Here is a 17,300-nt window from a genome sequence, read left to right on the forward strand (position 1 = left end):
AATGGCTTTGCCATTTCGAGTGTGAAAGATTTTCATAGTGATGTAGCAACACATGAAATGTTTGGAATATAAAGCTATTTCTTTATGTATGTATTTTTTAAACCAAAAGCTGTAACAGTGTGATCTGGGGGTGGATTAGGAGGGGCAGAAAAAGGGAAGAGGTTGGAGTTGAATCTCTTCTGTGGGCAATGCCGTGCAAAAGGGCGACCTGCACTTATCTCCCTCTTCCCACTGAGTGCTGCCTGGGCCAGGGGCAGTTTTTCCCTTTGCTGGTAAGAAAAGGTTGTTTATTTAATTAGGCATTGTATGATAAGAGCAGTTACACATGGTTCTTGTAGAAGTCTAAGCTGGGACACACGGGGGTCTGTGTTAAAAAGCGATAAATCTATGAGCACATGGTTAAATCTTTCACGTTTTCCCAGGAGGAACAAGAGGCAGCTAGACGTCGTCAGCAAAGAGAAAACAAGAGCAACACGACGACTCCAACGAAGGTTCAAGAAAACAAGGTGAATATCCTGGGTTTTGATCGAATCAATGTGTTTCTCTTTAGCTGTGTGTGAGCTGTATCGGGAAAAGCCCGAGCCAGTGTGCAGACTGCGTGTTCTGAGCACGTGAACCGACAGAACTGCTGCCGTGGACAAAAATAGGATGGAGTGACTTAACAAAAGCTGCACTTGGATTGTAGCAGCAGTTGTGGACAAAAGGTACTGCAAGATGGCCAGGGGGGCTGCTTGTGCACCCTCGCCTGGCTCCGGCAGCACCTACAGCACCTTCCCTGGGTCACAATCTGCCCAACGCAGCTCAAAGGCTGCCGGGTCTCTTCTGCAAACACTCATTTCCTTTCTCATGCCGTTGCATAACACTATTAGAAACACAGTGACTGTTCATGCACTAAAATATAAAGTAGTGAATGTACTTTGACTTTTTAATGAAATTGGGCTGAAGAATGCAGTCAATACAGGGTGAATAATCGGCTTTTCGTAGACAACAGTTAGAGATTTCCTTTTCTGTAATAAGTCCAGAAGAGAATGAGCACAACTCCTTGGGTGCTGGGGGCAGCTCCTGGCCCAAGCGAGGCCACTTCACTGGCAGGTTATTTAACTACAATGGGTCAGTTTAATGACATTATTAAACAGAGTTATTAATGCTTGCTTACAATAAATGCTGCATATGGAGGTGAAAATGACTAAAGAGCTTTCGGCTTTTAAAAATCTCATAGGATTCTGGTGCTGAAGAAGAAAAGGCTGCGGCAAATTCTGTTAAAAAGCCATCTCCCTCCAAAGCACGGAAGAAAAAGCTGAGTAAAAAAGGAAGGAAAATGGCAGGTAGGAAACGAGGGCGTCCCAAGAAAATGAACACTGCAAACACAGAGCGCAAGACCAAGAAGAACCAAACCGCACTAGAACTCCTGCATGCTCAGACTGTTTCCCAGACATCTTCATCCTCTCCTCAGGGTGAGTCCAGGGCTGGCACTGGGATCCTCTCCTGCCACCTCAGCCCAATAAGCATCTAAGGCTCTGAATACATGCTTGGAGGTCATTCCTTTTAATTGCTATGTTTAGTTTGGTTTTGTGTCATAAGCAAAGCAAGGCTCCCCTTGAGAAGGTGCTGACTGAGTCTGCAGATGCTTGGCCAGGAGCTGGAGCTGAGCTCTGGCTGGTAACTTGTCCTGCTGCCCTTCCAAGGGTAAACTGTAATGTCCTTCCAAACAATCGCTTGCAGTGGGTCGAACTAAGTTACCGCATCTCCCGTTGTAAATGATGTGCTTTCCAACGGGAAAGCTGCTGCGCTTGCCGGAAACCCGTGGCTTTTATAAAAGGTTTTCTTTGTTTCTGTCTTTAGATGCGTACAAGTCACCTCATAGTCCATATTACCAACTACCTCCTAAAGTGCAACGGCATTCATCTAACCAGCTGCTGGTGACACCCACCCCCCCTGCACTGCAGAAGCTGCTCGGTAAGGCTGGGTTGGTCAGGGGAGCCCCTGCTTGGAGGTTTCTCAACCGAAATCCAAGGACTGCCAATGGCAAATTGAATGGGCGAGGGGGAACAGCTGCTTCCGCACCTTCCTCCAGCTGCCCCGCTTCTGCCGCCATCACCGCAGCGTCTCTTTTCTTGCTGCTGGAGTTGGTGTCCTGCTCTGCATTGGTTTTTTTGACATCATTTCAGCTCTCCTTTGGCACAAAAGGAAATAAGCTTGGGCTTAGCAACTTTAAATGGAAATGGCTAGTGAGAAATAACTTCATTTGAAATGAAACCATCTTACTCTTAAACGATACGGTCTTGAAGAACTCCACGCTATTCTCTCTGCAAAACTCACAGCAACATGAATGAGATGCTGTCTGAGGTGTTAAGGTCTCAAAGGTGGTGTGGGTGGAAAATATGCTCCCTGTGCAAGAGGTGATTTAAGGAAGAACTTGGAGGGTGTTTCTTTGGGGCCTTGTCATTCTTCCCTGCCCCATCTGTTCCTGGCCTTTGGCACTGGGCACGAGCCAGGATCAGCTGGAATATTCCTGCGTACAGACCAAGGGCATCCGCGATGTCCTTCGCTCCTTCTCCTTGCTGTGATATCTCCCACTTGTGACTGATTTACTGTAGAGACAGAAAGAGCATTCAGAGGGACATTTCATGTCAGGGCGGACAGGGAGAGGGAGCGACACTGATCTGGGGTTGGACCTTGCTGCAGAAGCCCGTGTACCCTCTGCTCGGTGTTGTGGCTGCCTGTGGTTGCAGCAGACGGGGCTCAATTGCACGGTCGGCTCTGCGATGGGAGGGGTGAGGGCCGGGGAGAAGGTTCATTGTGTAACTGGAGACAGAAGGACGGTGGGAAGCAAGAGGAGTTGATGTGGGTGTCGAGCGTTGATCTGCGTGGAGGTGGGAGCAGCAAACCCGGCTCGTGGCGCTGGGGGAGCGAGAGCTCTGAGCTCAGCGCTGCTTCGCCTGTTCCAGCCAAATCTCTTCTGTTATTTCTACTTAGAGTGCATTAAAAGCTGTTCAGCTCCTCTCTCATCATGCAAACGCACCATTAGCACCCAGCCTCCTCTTCTGCCTTTTGGAATGTGTTGTCATGACTTCCGTTGGGGTTCCTGTTATATGTAGCTAATGGATCTGAGGTTTCAGTTTGCACCGGGAGGGTTTTCAGCCTGCTCTGAATTGATCTTTAATGGCTTGGTCTGACTTACAGTCCAAATAAAAAGTAACAAAGAGCAGAGCGGGAAGAGGTGTCAAGGGAGTAAATAGGAGCATCACATTTTCTCTCACTTGAACCGTATCATCTCCATATTTATTTTGCAGACTCTTTTAAGATCCAGTACATGCAGTTCATGGCATACATGAAAACTCCTCAGTATAAAGCAAGTCTGCAACAGTTACTGGAGCAGGAAAAGGTGGGTCTCATTTTTAACATTTCTAATTCCTTGGAGCTAAATTTTTGGGTTTTGACATCCTGTTTTCCCACTGTAGGAAACCCTGAATGAATTGAGCACTGTAGCGTCAGGATGGCTCATTAAACACCTAACAAATTGAAGCATGGGATTATAAAAAAGCCCCCAACAAACTGTCATCACTGACTTAAGAGACTTAATGAAGCACCTTTAGTATTGATAATCTTAACGGGTTAAGATTGCACTGGTAGGCAAAGTGTGAATTTCCCAAGCCGTGGGCTGGAATACATGGAAAGGTGGAGAATCCTGCAGCTGTGACGTGTGGCCTTTGCTATGGAACCATCTCCCCAGCAGAGGGAGGAGATTTACGGGCATAACTGCCTTTTCTTCTTGTATTGCTTTACCTCAACTATGAATAATTTAGTACTTTACAAATCAGTCCTGATGAGAGAGGCTCTGCCTGCTGCTTCTGCGAAGGAGTCTTTCCCCTTAGCAGTCGACAATATTCCTTAACTTGTGGCCAGTTCCAGCTTTTGGTGGCCGCTGGGGAAGCTTTGCTTTGGGCAAGTGGCAGCAGAAAGCTGGAGCATCGATTGATGGGATTTTCCATGACAGGAACTCTTTCCAGATGTGGGAGACTAATTGTGCCACCTCGTTCGTTCCTGAGAATTGGGTGACGCTGATGTTCGTGCAAACCTTTTTTCTGTGGTTGTTCCCCTTTGTTTTCACAGTCAAACAGCACTTTGAATTTCCAGCCTTTTCCTTAAGCAGTATATGCTTCTGCATGTTCTGTACTTGTCAGGGAAGTGAACATAAAGTTAACTTATCTCCTTGCACAGAAAGTAGCATGAGAATGATAGTGTGAAGTATTGTGCTGTATGCTGGAAGTACAAATTCAGTGTGGAGAAGCGATCACTTCATCACTGGGAGCCCATGGCTTGGACAAGTGCACTCTCTGCTGGGTTAAGAACTGGCTGGAGGGCCGCGCTGGGCTGGGGAATGGGGCTGCATGGGGCTGGCGGCCAGTGGTGTCCCCAGGGGTCAGTGCTGGGTCCAGTCCTGTTTCACATCTTTATTGATGATTTAGATGAGGGCATTGAGACCATCATCAGCACATTTGCTGATGACACCAGTTTGTGCGGGAGTGTGGAGCTGCTGGAAGGCAGGAGGGCTCTGCAGGGGGATCTGGATAGACTGGAAAAATGGGCCGATTCCAATGGGATGAAGTTCAACAAGGCCAAGTGCCGGGTCCTGCGCTTTGGCCACAACAACCCCTGCAGCGCTCCAGGCTGGCACAGAGTGGCTGGAGAGCAGTCAGGCAGAAAGGGACCTGGGGGGACCAATGGACAGGAAGCTCAACAGGAGCCAACGGTGTGCCCAGGTGGCCAAGAAGGCCAATGGTGTCCTGTCCTGTATCCAAACCAGCGTGGTCAGCAGGACAAGGGCAGTGATCCTTCCCCTGTGCTCTGCATTGGGGAGGCCACACCTGGAGTGTTGTGTTCAGTTCTGGGCCCCTCAGCTCAGGAAAGAGATTGAAGGGCTGGAGCGGGTCCAGAGAAGAGCAACAAGACTGGGGAAGGGACTTGAGCACAAGCCCTATGGGGAGAGGCTGAGGGAGCTGGGCTTGTTCAGTCTGGAGCAGAGGAGGCTTAGAGCTGAGCTCAGCACTCTCTAGAACGACCTGAAGGGCAGTTCTAGCCAGGGGGGATTGGGCTCTTCTCCCAGGCACTCAGCAATAGGACAAGGGGGCATGGGCTTCAACTCTGCCAGGGGAAATTGAGGCTGGAGATGAGAAAGCAATTCTGTGCAGAGAGAGTGGTCAGCATTGGAATGGCTGCCCAGGGAGGTGCTGGACTCACCGGCCCTGGATGTTTTGGAACTGAGATTGGCCATGGCACTTAGTGCCATGATCTGGTCAATGGACTGGAGTTGGACCAAGGGTTGGACTGGATGAGCTCTGAGGGCTTTTCCAACCCAGTCCATTCTGTGATTCTGTGAGATGCTGTGAGCTGCTAGTTCAGCACGTTACCCTTAGATGGAGCTGTCAGCTGCTCCTGCCTGCGGAGGCTGAAGGAAATGACTGATGTCGAAAGCAGAAATGATATTTTCAGCATCACCTGCAGCAGGGCGTTCAGTGACTCAACTGTTTCTCGAGCGGTTGATGCGCGGGACGACAAGCGCCGTGTGCCTGGCCCTGTGGTTTCGCACACGCCTGGAACTTGCCGGCGCTGCTGCTTCGCTCTGCGATGATCGCAGGAACACCCAGGGGCTTTTTACCCTTTTCCTGCACCTCTGGAACCACAGCTCCATTTGTGACCGTTCCTGCTTGGCCTCAGCAGCAAAACTTGGAGAAATGGCCATCTCCAGAGCCTGGTTTTCTTGCTGCACTCATCTTCCAGTTGGAAACTGCAGAACTGAGGCTCTTTAGCCAGTCCTGTCCTTGCCCTTTGCTGCTCACACAGCGCACGGCCGTGAAACGAGTGAGCAAGTGTCTTGTTCAGGAATGTCCTGGACAGGAACCGTGTGCTGGGAGGCTTGGCTGGCCCACCGGCGTCATTTGGGCTGTACAAGCACAAGTGCTTTGGCTTATTTATGACTTTCTTCCTACCTCCCCCACAGTGTATTTTCATTTACTGCGTGTCTCATGAGTATTGTGTAGGAAACCTCTGAACTGGGACTCCGGAGATTTAGATTCTGTTCCCAGTTTAGTAACAGATTTCATACAGATAATCAGTTCCAGCTCCATTTCTGCTCTGTAGGATGTGGGATAGTTCATGTCTCCCCTTGAGCTCAGATTCCCTCCCAACTTGCTATACAAACCAGGTGTAAACATCTTACTAGCATGGGTCACGCCGCAGTTGGTGCTAAAACTCTGTTTTGTCGCTCTTCCCTCCTCCAGGAGAAGAACGCTCAGCTCCTGGGGACGGCACAGCAGTTGTTCACCCACTGCCAGGCACAGAAAGAGGAGATCAAGCGCCTTTTTCAGCAGAAGCTTGATGAGGTAGCCCCGCTCTGGTGGAAGTGGATGCTTGTTAGTCGTCTCATGCAATGCAACCGCTTTTGATAAAAATAAGTAAGACCAGAGCAGTCTCGGGTCTTCAACCCTGGTTTTGCAGCCGATCACGCTAAGTAATGTGGAATCTGTGACAGTCATGTGGAATTAGGCTGTCAAGACCTTACTGAACGATCTCTTTCCTTCTCGCTTTCATCTTGTAGTTGGGAGTGAAGGCTCTAACGTACAATGACCTGATCCAGGCTCAGAAGGAGATCTCTGCTCACAACCAGCAGCTGAAGGAACAGACGAAACAGCTGGAGAAGGATAACAGCGAACTCAGGAACCAGAGCTTGCAGCTGGTGCGTACAGCGTGTATCTGAGCAGCGGGGTGATGCTCTGTTCATGTGGGGAGGGCAGCTTACGATACCCTGTCTGCGGGGTGTTTGCACAAATGGAACATGATGGAGCTGTGGTGGCTCCTCTGCAGCAGCGCAGGACGCTGGGGCGGGTGCGAGGTGGCGGTGGCTCTGGCCCCAGCTGTGTCACGCTCGGCTCTGCGCCCCTGGACACTGACTCTGCATCTCGAGCGCTTTGCACAGTGCGGTTGTCAGAACTTCTGTTTTGTTCATCTCGGTAACTCAGACTGTTGAGGTTGGGTGGGTGAGGGGAAATCTGGACATGGAAGTGGTTGGGGAGACTGGGTGATAGTGCTGGTTTTAGAAAGAACCAGCCCACCTCCTGCCACGTTAGCTGGTGACCGCAGGACCCTTTTGGTGGCATTTGGCTTAAGCTGAGAGGAGTTTTCAACGGGCTAAGGAGCTTCTTGCACACGTGCAGCTGAAAGCTTCTTGGCTTGCTGCCCGCGCCTCGGGTGCTGTGAAGTGGTGAACGTTGTCTTCTGATCTGTTTGTCCCGTGTCTGCAGCTGAAGGCGCGCTGTGAAGAGCTGAAGCTGGACTGGTCCACGTTGTCACTGGAGAACTTGCTGAAGGAGAAGCAGGCGTTGAAGAATCAGATTTCTGAGAAACAAAAGCACTGTTTGGAATTGCAGGTAGGGAGCAGGAAACAAATGTAGAGCCACCGACTTGGGGTAGCTCGTGTCCTTTTGCCGGACACCTTGCCATGGGGTGCCTGTTTCCTTCGAGGACTGGCAGTATCGAGTTACTCCACACTGTCTAGAAACACATTTTATGTTTGCTTTCGAGATCCGAGAGGTGTTTTCTAAGAGTCTCTGAGCCATTCCCATTACTTGTGCCTCTTGGTCTCAAGTTCAGAGCAGCATGTTGAAATTTACTTCTCAAATTATGGGTCAATTGTTCTGCATTGTTCCAGACATGGGGCCGCTTTTCCTGAGAAACATATCAAGGCAAAACTCCACAATGTGATAGAGTTGTTAAGTGTGGTCTTTAATCATTTTCTTCCTCTTCGTTTAAAGATCAGCATTGTGGAGCTTGAGAAGAGTCAGAGACAGCAGGAGCTCATGCAGCTGAAATCGTACACGCCGTCCGATGAGTCACTGTCGGTACAGCTACGCAATAAAAACCATCTGAGCCGTGACCCCGAGGCTGAGCACAGCAGGTTCCAGCTGGATCTCGAATGCTCCAAGTTTCCCCTGCCCCACATCAATGGCATGAGCCCCGAACTGTCCATGAACGGCCATGCGACTCCCTACGAAATCCAGAACACTTTCAGCCGTCCCTCCTCCAAGCAGAACACCCCGCAGTACAGCACCTCGCACCTGGACCAGGAGATCGTTCCGTGTACCCCAAACCACGGCAGCAGGCAGAAGGCAGACAAGATGACGAGCTTGTCCTTACCTGATTACACCAGGTTTTCCCCAGCTAAAATAGCACTAAGGAGACACTTGAATCAAGACCATGCAGTCAATGGAAAAGCAACGACTAATGAGATACAGAGGTGAGAGTGGTTATTTCATAGGATGGGAAAGGAGGGGTAACACTGCTGCTTGTTTTTAATACCAGGGGTTGGTTTGGATTGCAAAAAATATTTTCTAAATGGAGTTTTGTGCACTTGTGAAAGTTTCACTTGAGGAAAAGCGGCAGTGACGGCTGGTGTGGTGGATAAGGTGGTGCAATGCATCGAGTTTGGTACAGGAATTCCTTGCAAAAGAGTCATTAGCTTTTGTATTGTAATGATAACACATTTCTGTTCCAGAGCTGACCATGTCAAAGAGAATGGCCTTACATATCCAAGCCCCGGTATTTCAAATGGCATAAAGCTGAGTCCTCAGGAAACTCGGCCCTCTTCCCCAGCGGCCTTACCGATTGCAGGCGAGAAGGTAAGAAACTGCTTGTCCTCCAGCGCAGAGATGTTACAGCTGGTAGAACAAAGCAAGAGCTGCCCACACTAGGCCTTGCAGGCGTGTTCTTTCCCGTGGTCAGCTCGGCGTGGCAAATAACACAACATACAGCAAGTGTGGTACAATAAGAAGGTCCTGGCTAGATGGAGGGAATACTGAGCTCATGAGAGATGTGTTCACCTCTGAGTTACTGGTTTGCATGTGAACTAATGCAGAAAGACTTCTTTTTGATCCGGTGGGTGTCTGCTTGAACTCGAAAAGTAGACCTTCATAGTTAAAAGAAGAAATGAAAAATTGTCCACGTAATTGGTCCGGTCATGAGTTGTATTGCTGCTCTTGTCAGAGCAAGCGGGTGCCCTCCGGTGAGAGGTTACCATGGAAATATTTCTGGCTACAACGTGTTCTGCGTACAGGGGGCCGCGTGGTACGAATCTGTGAGATGGTGCTTTTCACAGAGCTGACGCAGATGCTGGGGATGAGCTTGGCTAAGGCGTCCTGTTCCTTCTGCCTGGGCCAGCAGTGCCTTTAATTTACCTGCCTCTGTGCTGGTGGCTGTTGCCGTCCCAGTAGACTGGTGTTGATAACAAAGCTGGTCCATGCACACCCTGTCTTTGCGATACAGTCACCACTCTTAATCATGCAATTCTTCAAAAAAAACAAGATACAAATGAGCAGGTTACCGTTAGTTTAAAACCAGTCTTTTCACAAAGAGCATGCGGTGAAGACCATGACTTTCTCTTTTGCATCTCCAGGTTTTGAAAGAGAGAACCTCTGTGAGTAATGGAGAAACTATCACCAGCCTACCTATCAGTATTCCTCTGAGCACAGTGCAGCCCAATAAACTCCCTGTTAGTATCCCTCTGGCCAGCGTAGTCCTACCTAGCCGTGTTGAGAAGGTGGTGAGTAAGGGATTGTCAACACTTTCCGTCCCTACTAAAATCCCAGCGGGCAGTAACGGGTGCTGTGCACCACAATCCTTAGCGGGCTGCTAATCTCGATGCCTGGCGCTTTGGGGGAGGCTGCTGTTGGGATGCATCCTCTTGGTTCTTAGTCGTTCTGTAGATTGATTTTGATTCTCTTTTGTCTGTGGGGTGGGGGCATTTCAGCCAGGAAGGGAAGCAAATGCATGGCACGAGAGATCCTGGTCTTAAACGTCTGCCTGGGGAAGTCGTGGATTCACCATCCCTGGAGGCCTTTAAAAGACGTTTAGACAAGGTTCTTGGGGACATGGGGTAGTGCCAGAGTCAGGTTACGGTTGGACTCGATGATCCTGAGGGTCTCTTCCAACCAAAATGATTCTAAGAGGCGCAGATTCTGAGAGTTTGTGGCAGTGCAAGCAGAGAATCACACGTGTCAGTTTGTTCTTAGCCTTGACCCAGAGACACGTTCTTCTGCCTTGGCTTGGTCATCTCAGAATCGTCACTCGTTATCACACGTGTGCAGGATGAGCTTCCGTAGCGCCCTGGGGCTGTGACACCTGATGTGCCAGAGACTGCCCCGAAGCAGCAGAGTAACCGGAGAACTGGGGCCGTGTCTCTGAAAGCCTGAGCAGTCCACGCTGCTTTCAGTGGCGCAGGAGTTTAAACAGCCCAGGCCACTTTCTCGCAAGTGTTTGTCACACAAGTGTTGCAGCAGAGAACCGAGAGGCCCTTGCTGCTTTCACACAGGAGTTGTGAATTTAGAACGTCTCCACAAACGCCTCGCTGTCCTGTAGGAGGAAAGCTGGAGTTATTTCATAGAATTGAATCCATTGTCTTTTTCCAGCTGTAGACTTTAAGTTGTAGCAGAACTACAGTGTTTATTCAGGCTGCCATTTCACTTGTTTTGCCTGCTGTAGGAAAACATTGCTTGTTGACCAAACCCTCAGAGTACCCGAGAACACAGCTTAATGCATTCGTGTTCGATTTGGGGTTGTTTAGGGGAACTTCATGTGCCCGGGCTTGGGGATGTGACACAACCGTTCGTGAATCAGCAGCCTGAGGGGCTTGTTCTGACTGCAGAGCTGTCCTGGCTCCAAACGCTCCGGGACGATGAGCCTGTTGTCCCTCTACCTTCATGGTATCTGTTGCGTGCTGGATATTACTGCAGTATGATTAATCACCGTATTTACGTTTGTCCCACAACACGCTGATCTATGTTTTTCTCAAAACAAGCAAAACCTGGGACCTTTAGGAAGTAAAACCACTTTCCTTGATAGATCTACTAATTAATGCATGTGAATTTTGTTTAAACTCTTGACTTCTGAGCGTGCTTCCTGTACTAAAACGCCTGTTTCTCTCCCCCAGAGAAGCACACCTAGCCCAGTTCATCAGAGTAGAGACTCAGCGACACTTGAAAAGCAGATTGGTGCTAGTTCTCATAATGGCGTAAGCAATGCTGCTGGAAACAAGCCTCTGGCTTTGGCTACCTCAGGTAACAGCTTCATCTCCGCGAAGGTGCTTTGTCTGGTCCGGACAGCACCCCAGGTTCACGCCTCGGAGCTTTCCGAGCACTGCTTGTCAGGTCATTCAGGCAGTAGAGCGCTAGATAAATGCGGGTGATGGTGTTTTGGGACAGTATGTGCCTACAGCTTGGATGCATTCTGGCATAAAGTATTGGTTTGACGTGCTTTCCGTGAACTGCAGCACCTTGCAGTGTAAAGAAATAATTGCTTTTGGAAATCCTTCTTTGTGGCAAAGCAGCAGAGTGTTGCGTAGCTCTGCTGTGAGCCGATGATCTGCCTTCAAACTTTCTGTTTTACAGGGTGGTGGGCTTTTTTTTAATAGCAAAATGAATTTCTTGCTGCAGGTCACAATGGTGCCTCCTGAACAGTTGTAAAGGCACAAGTGTCTGGGTAGGAAGAAGTGGCAAAGGGAAGGGGTAGGGATATGTTTAAGTGCAGATTCTCCTCCTGAACTCCCCCATCTGTTGGAGTTGTCGCCTTTAGCTGCTCAGCGTATGGAATCTTGTGGGCCAGGAGCGGTAGTTTCCAGCACACCGAGCTGTTCTGCAGCTGATCCCTTAGCAGAGAGCGCGTTTGCTCTTAGTTTACAACCTCGAGGGCTTGTGTTGTTTCTTGCATCTGTTTTGCGAAGAAGAGCTTGGCTGCAGTGTTCTATAAAACCAATTAAGTATTAAAAAAACCCCTTGTAAAACAATAGCATGTTTCCTTCTAGCCCTTTCATTTAGACAGCCCAGACACAGGGCCTTACTAGAGCACTAAACCCATTCACGGTACACTGTTACAAACACTCCATTCCCTTTCCAAGCTTCCTCCCGTGTGGCATTTTTCTGCCAGTTTCTTCGAAGATCCCGTGTCATTCCCTAAGCCACAGCCTTTTGTTTAATCTTGAGAAGGAGCTGGGCTGTACAGGTGACACAGTCCCTTCTTTTTTGGGGAAGAAAACGGACTGAATTTGGCCACATATTTCCTTGACAATAGGAAGGAGCTGAGAGTAGAGGAGCCCTGATTTCAAAAGGCATAATAACTCAAGAAAACATACACTCGAGCTCCATTTAAAAACCAGGTAGAGCACAGGCTATCTCCATATATCCCATGAATTCCCCTCAACTGGCAAAAGAGTAGCGCAAGTCCTTCACCCCGCTGAAACCGCCGGCACGCAGGGCCGCGTTCTCGGCCCGTGCCCAGCGCAGCCGCGCGCTTTCCCGCTGGCTGATCCCAGGTCGCGCCAGCCCCAGTCCTCCCAGCGGCTGAGCACCGTGCGCGATCACTCAGCACGAGCAATGATGTATACTTTCCCTTCCAACAGGTTTTTCTTACTCTTCTGGCTCCGTGGCAGTCAATGGAAATCTTACAAACAGCCCAGCCCATCTTAACCATAGTGTTGATCAGGCAGCTCTGGACGACTCTGGGAGTCTGTTTAACTCGGTAGGGTCTCGGAGTTCCACTCCACAACATCCTTTGCTAATGATGCAGTCGAGGAACTCGGGGCAAAACTCCCCTGCTCACCAGCACTCAACAAGCCCCAGGTTAAATGGCACCTCCCAGAGCCTGGTAGGGGTTTTGCAATATGCAGATGCTCAGAAGATGTTTGCCGAAGGAACAAAGGGGGATCTTCAGTCTGATGCAGCGTTTTCAGATCCTGAGAACGAGGCCAAGAGAAGAATCATCTTTACAATCTCTCCTAATACAGGACATGTAAAACAATCCCCTTCCAACAAGCACAGTCCTCTGCCCACGAGCGCTCGGCTGGACTGTGGCCAAGCCCACGCGCAGGACGGGAAGAAGCGAGGCCGGCGGAAGAGATCGTCCACCGGGACCCTCAGCGGGAGCTCCGCCGTCTCCCCGAAACGCAAATCCCTACCTACTGTGTCTGGACTCTTTACGCAACCGTCAGGTTCACCGCTCAATATCAACTCCATGGTAAGGGCAAAAAATAAGAGCTCGAGGAAGAGATGACGGGCCTGGGAAAGCTCTTGGAATTGAAACTCGGCTTCGACTGTTGTGTTCTTTAGCGTGGTACAGGGCTGGGAGCTGGAGCCCTGTGTGGAAATGGCCCCTCTGAGAGGCAAGAGAATCGCTGCAAAGTTGGCAAACTATTTCTGTGTAGGTAGAACATCTTCAGAGGGTCCTTTGCCGTCAGAGCGTTAAAAGTTAGAACTAATCCCTTATGACAAAGAGCTTGTTTCTGTAGTGAAGTTGATTCTTAGGCTGTAGGTTAAATATTTTGGAAATAGTTTAAACTAAGATTGACTAAATACCATCAGAGTGCCAGAAGCATATGGCATTCTTGCATAATTAAGCCAGCTATACAAGTTGTGTTCATGTGATCCTACAGTGGTAGATTGGAAAAAAAAAACCAAGTGATTATTTCACGTCTTCATTTCTGTGTTCAAACATGAAATGGAAGAGTGAAAATTAGACATGTTTTGAATCACGTTAAAGCTTTCATCCCAGGCTCTAATGCAGGACGGTGGAGTGTAACAACGGCAGTGCTAAACAAGCGGCTGTTGGCATATCCTAAAGCTGGGCAAGTTAAGCCTGCTTTTAATATCCTTAACAAGATGCCTTGTTTCTAAGGATCCTCTCATCCGTAACTGCTTTCTTTCCTTCTTGCCCAGGTCAATAACATTAACCAGCCTTTAGAAATAACAGCCATTTCCTCTCCCGAAAACTCCCTGAAGAACTCTCCTGTTCCTTACCAGGACAATGACCAGCCCCCGGTTCTGAAAAAGGAAAAGCCGCTCATTCAGAGCAACGGCGTTCATTACTCTCCTCTGACATCGGACGACGAGCAGGGCTCTGAGGATGAGCACAATAGCAGCAGGTGAATACACGGGCAGAGATTTCAGGATGAGATTTCTCGGAGCGCTGATAACAGCTCTCTAAACCGGAGAGGTGTGTTAAGCCGCCTTTGTTCCCTTTGCTCGGGGACCGGTTCCATTATGCCCAACCTCTTACACGGCTCAAATTGTGAATAGGGGGAAGTATTTAGGCAGCAGTGCTTGAATGTGGGAAGCTACTCGTGCTGTGTTTGCAAGGCTGCCAGAGCCTGGCCTCCCAAAGAACCGCTCTAGCAATGGTTTCTGTCTCCTCCGCTGCTGTGTAGGAGATGGAGTCTGGGTGTCATCTTCAACTACAAATCTCTCTCCCCCTCACTCCCTTCCTGCCCCAAACCCTTGGTGTGTTGCTCTGGAAATCGAGTCCTTGCCACCCTTTGCCTGCCCGTGGGTGCGTTTTGTTTCCCATTTAAGGTGCTGGAAAAGTAACCGCTATAGAAATGTGAAGCAACAGCCTCCTCATTGTGCAAGAAGAGCAACAATGAAATCCGCTGAGTGTGCACTAATCTTGGCAAAGAGCACAAATTCTGAAATAGCTTCTACTTAAAGTCTGTGGTGGATTTTATTTATTGCCTTTTAAGTTCCGTACAGCTTTCTCGCTGACTTGGCTTTATGTGTTCTAGTCAACTGTTAAGACGCGAACGCGTGTAAGACAGGTTGTGAGGGTAAATGTGCAGCAAAAGGTCTGTGAGTGCTGTAACCTTTTTATTTTCCCACTAGAATTGAAAGGAAAATTGCAACAATATCATTGGAAAGCAAATCTCCCCAGAAGACTGTTGAAAATGGTAAGTGTGAGGAACGTTCTGGTTTGTCTTGGCATGAGTGTCCATCACTGAAGTTGTTCTGCAGAAGCAGGTTTTTCTATGCTGCTGAGCAGAGCTCAGTTCTGCCAGGGCTTTGCGTAATTAAGACTGATTGCTGATAATTACAGATTTTGGGGCAGTTCTTTTTGTAGTCGCAGGTCGCTAAAGATCCGACCAGCTTTTTCAGGGACTCGGGGGTTGGGAGCAGATCTGTGCTATGAAGACCGAGGAAAAAGTAGATCAGCCTTCTCAACCTTTTTCAGAGCATTAATCTAAATTTTAAGGACTTTCAGGTGACTTCGCAAGTATTTCTGCCTTTAGATCAGGAATAGAATCACAGACTGATAAAATGTAGGTGTTGAAAGATAAAAGCCCATTCTTAATGATCAGATCCAGTGAATCCAGACCATCATCAGCAAATTTGCTGATGACACCAAGTTGGGAGGGAATGTGGAGCTGCTGGAAGGCAGGAGGGCTCTGCAGGGGGATCTGGATAGACTGGAAAAAGGGGCCCATTCCAGTGGGATGAAGTTGAACAAGGCCAAGTGCTGGGTCCTGCCCTTTGGCCACAACAACCCCTGCAGCGCTCCAGGCTGGCACAGAGTGGCTGGAGAGCAGTCAGGCAGAAAGGGACCTGGGGGGACTAATGAACAGGAAGCTCAACAGGAGCCAACAGTGTGCCCAGGTGGCCAAGAAGGCCAATGGTGTCCTGTCCTGTATCCAAACCAGCGTGGTCAGCAGGACAAGGGTAGTGATCCTTCCCCTGTGCTCTGCATTGGGGAGGCCACACCTGGAGTGTTGTGTTCAGTTCTGGGCCCCTCAGCTCAGGAAAGAGATTGAAGCGCTGGAGCGGGTCCAGAGAAGAGCAACAAGACTGGGGAAGGGACTGGAACACAAGCCCTATGGGGAGAGGCTGAGGGAGCTGGGCTTGTTCAGTCTGGAGCAGAGGAGGCTTAGAGCTGAGCTCAGCACTCTCTAGAACGACCTGAAGGGCAGTTCTAGCCAGGGGGGATTGGGCTCTTCTCCCAGGCACTCAGCAATAGGACAAGGGGGCATGGGCTTCAACTCTGCCAGGGGAAATTGAGGCTGGAGATGAGAAAGCAATTCTGTGCAGAGAGAGTGGTCAGCATTGGAATGGCTGCCCAGGGAGGTGCTGGACTCACCGGCCTGGAGGTTTTGAAACTGAGATTGGCCATGGCACTTAGTGCCGTGATCTGGTCAATGGACTGGAGTTGGACCAAGGCTTGGACTGGATGAGCTCTGAGGGCTTTTCCAACCCACTCCATTCTGTGATTCTGTGTGATTCTGTAATGCTGCTTTTTGACATCTATACATTTCTTTCCAAACCAGGCAGCAGCTTATCCGTGAGGAAACAAGCACAAAGCAACGAGAACATGAACAGCAGTAAATGGAAATCTACTTTTTCACCAATATCGGACATCAACCTGACCAAAACCACAGACAGCCCCTTGCAGGCGGTTTCGTCCCTGAGCCAGAACTCGCTGTTTGCCTTCAGAGCGTCCTCCGAGGACGGCCTGGCCATGGACGCCAAGATCGCAGCACACGCGCGGAAAAGCGTCGCCGTGCCCTCGGCCGGGACAGACGGACTCAGCCCCGGGACAAACTCCACTAACGGCTTTGCGTACAACGGCGGGCTCTCGGCTGACATTGGTTTACACAGCTTTATCGATGGTGCTTCTCTTCCTCATAAAGCTTCGGACGTGACGGCTTCCAACTGCTCCCTGAGTTTCCAGTCACAGCGAAGCAAAGACGGGGGGGTGTCGGAAACGAATCCTTTTCTGAACAAGAGACAACTCGAAGGCCTCAGCGGCATGAAAGGAGAAGACTTAAACCGCTCGGGGGTCAAAGGGAAAGAGATCGGTGAAATAAGCATTCGTACTGGGGGTTCTTCAGAAAAAAACTCTTTGCAGCACAACGGAAAGGTCGGCAAAGGAAGGGACCGAGATGTGGAGTTTAAAAATGGCCACAACCTTTTCATTTCTGCTGCTGTTTCGTCTGGTGGCCTTCTGAATGGTAAAAGCCTTTCGACTGCTGTTTCATCAGCAGGCAACCCAGCATCTTCTGTGCAGACGCACCATCCTTTCCTGAACACTTTGACCACTGGATCGCAGTTCCCCCTCGGCCCCATGGCCTTGCAAGCAAACCTCAACTCGGTGACAAATTCCTCAGTATTGCAGTCCTTATTTAATTCCATGCCAGCTGCTGCCAGTCTGGTCCACGTGTCATCGGCTGCAACCAGACTGACTAATTCTCACACTATGGGGAACTTCTCTCCCGGGGTTACAGGTGGAACAGTTGGAGGTAGGCAGAACTCTTTCTCTGGTATAAGACAGGGCCTAAAGGAGAGTCTGACGCTGCCTCTCCAGGGCTGAGACCCTTGTGTTTCTGAGGATGTGAAGCAGATCTGTCCCACATAACCAGGCTCCTCTGTCTCTCGGGAATGCTAGGATGAGTTCAGTCTAATCTCATGAGCTTTGTCTACTAGATGAGCTTCTTGTAC

General features: G+C 49.5%; 1 protein-coding gene across 7 annotated transcripts in view; it reads left to right on the plus strand.

Annotated features, from left to right (window-relative positions):
- Positions 1-17,300, plus strand: part of DOT1L (DOT1 like histone lysine methyltransferase) — a 61,321-nt gene that overhangs the window by 39,384 nt on the left and 4,637 nt on the right. For 5 of the 7 annotated variants that reach the window (XR_011735945.1, XR_011735946.1, XM_065858122.2 and 2 more), the window contains exons 13-27: positions 423-506; positions 1,220-1,454; positions 1,843-1,956; positions 3,294-3,385; positions 6,282-6,383; positions 6,599-6,736; positions 7,302-7,427; positions 7,812-8,293; positions 8,552-8,675; positions 9,449-9,595; positions 10,982-11,108; positions 12,446-13,059; positions 13,758-13,963; positions 14,697-14,761; positions 16,130-17,101. Coding sequence is in view for 5 of the 7 variants with exons in the window: in XM_065858122.2 (XP_065714194.2) it covers positions 423-506; positions 1,220-1,454; positions 1,843-1,956; positions 3,294-3,385; positions 6,282-6,383; positions 6,599-6,736; positions 7,302-7,427; positions 7,812-8,293; positions 8,552-8,675; positions 9,449-9,595; positions 10,982-11,108; positions 12,446-13,059; positions 13,758-13,963; positions 14,697-14,761; positions 16,130-17,101 (3,628 nt within the window). In the remaining 2 variants the exon portion in view is untranslated. The remainder of the gene's footprint in view (positions 1-422; positions 507-1,219; positions 1,455-1,842; positions 1,957-3,293; positions 3,386-6,281; positions 6,384-6,598; positions 6,737-7,301; positions 7,428-7,811; positions 8,294-8,551; positions 8,676-9,448; positions 9,596-10,981; positions 11,109-12,445; positions 13,060-13,757; positions 13,964-14,696; positions 14,762-16,129; positions 17,102-17,300) is intronic. The other 2 variants (XM_071799753.1, XM_071799754.1) reach the window with 2 other exon arrangements.

This window comes from Patagioenas fasciata, chromosome 27, assembly GCF_037038585.1.
Source record: "Patagioenas fasciata isolate bPatFas1 chromosome 27, bPatFas1.hap1, whole genome shotgun sequence".
NCBI lineage: Eukaryota > Metazoa > Chordata > Aves > Columbiformes > Columbidae > Patagioenas > Patagioenas fasciata.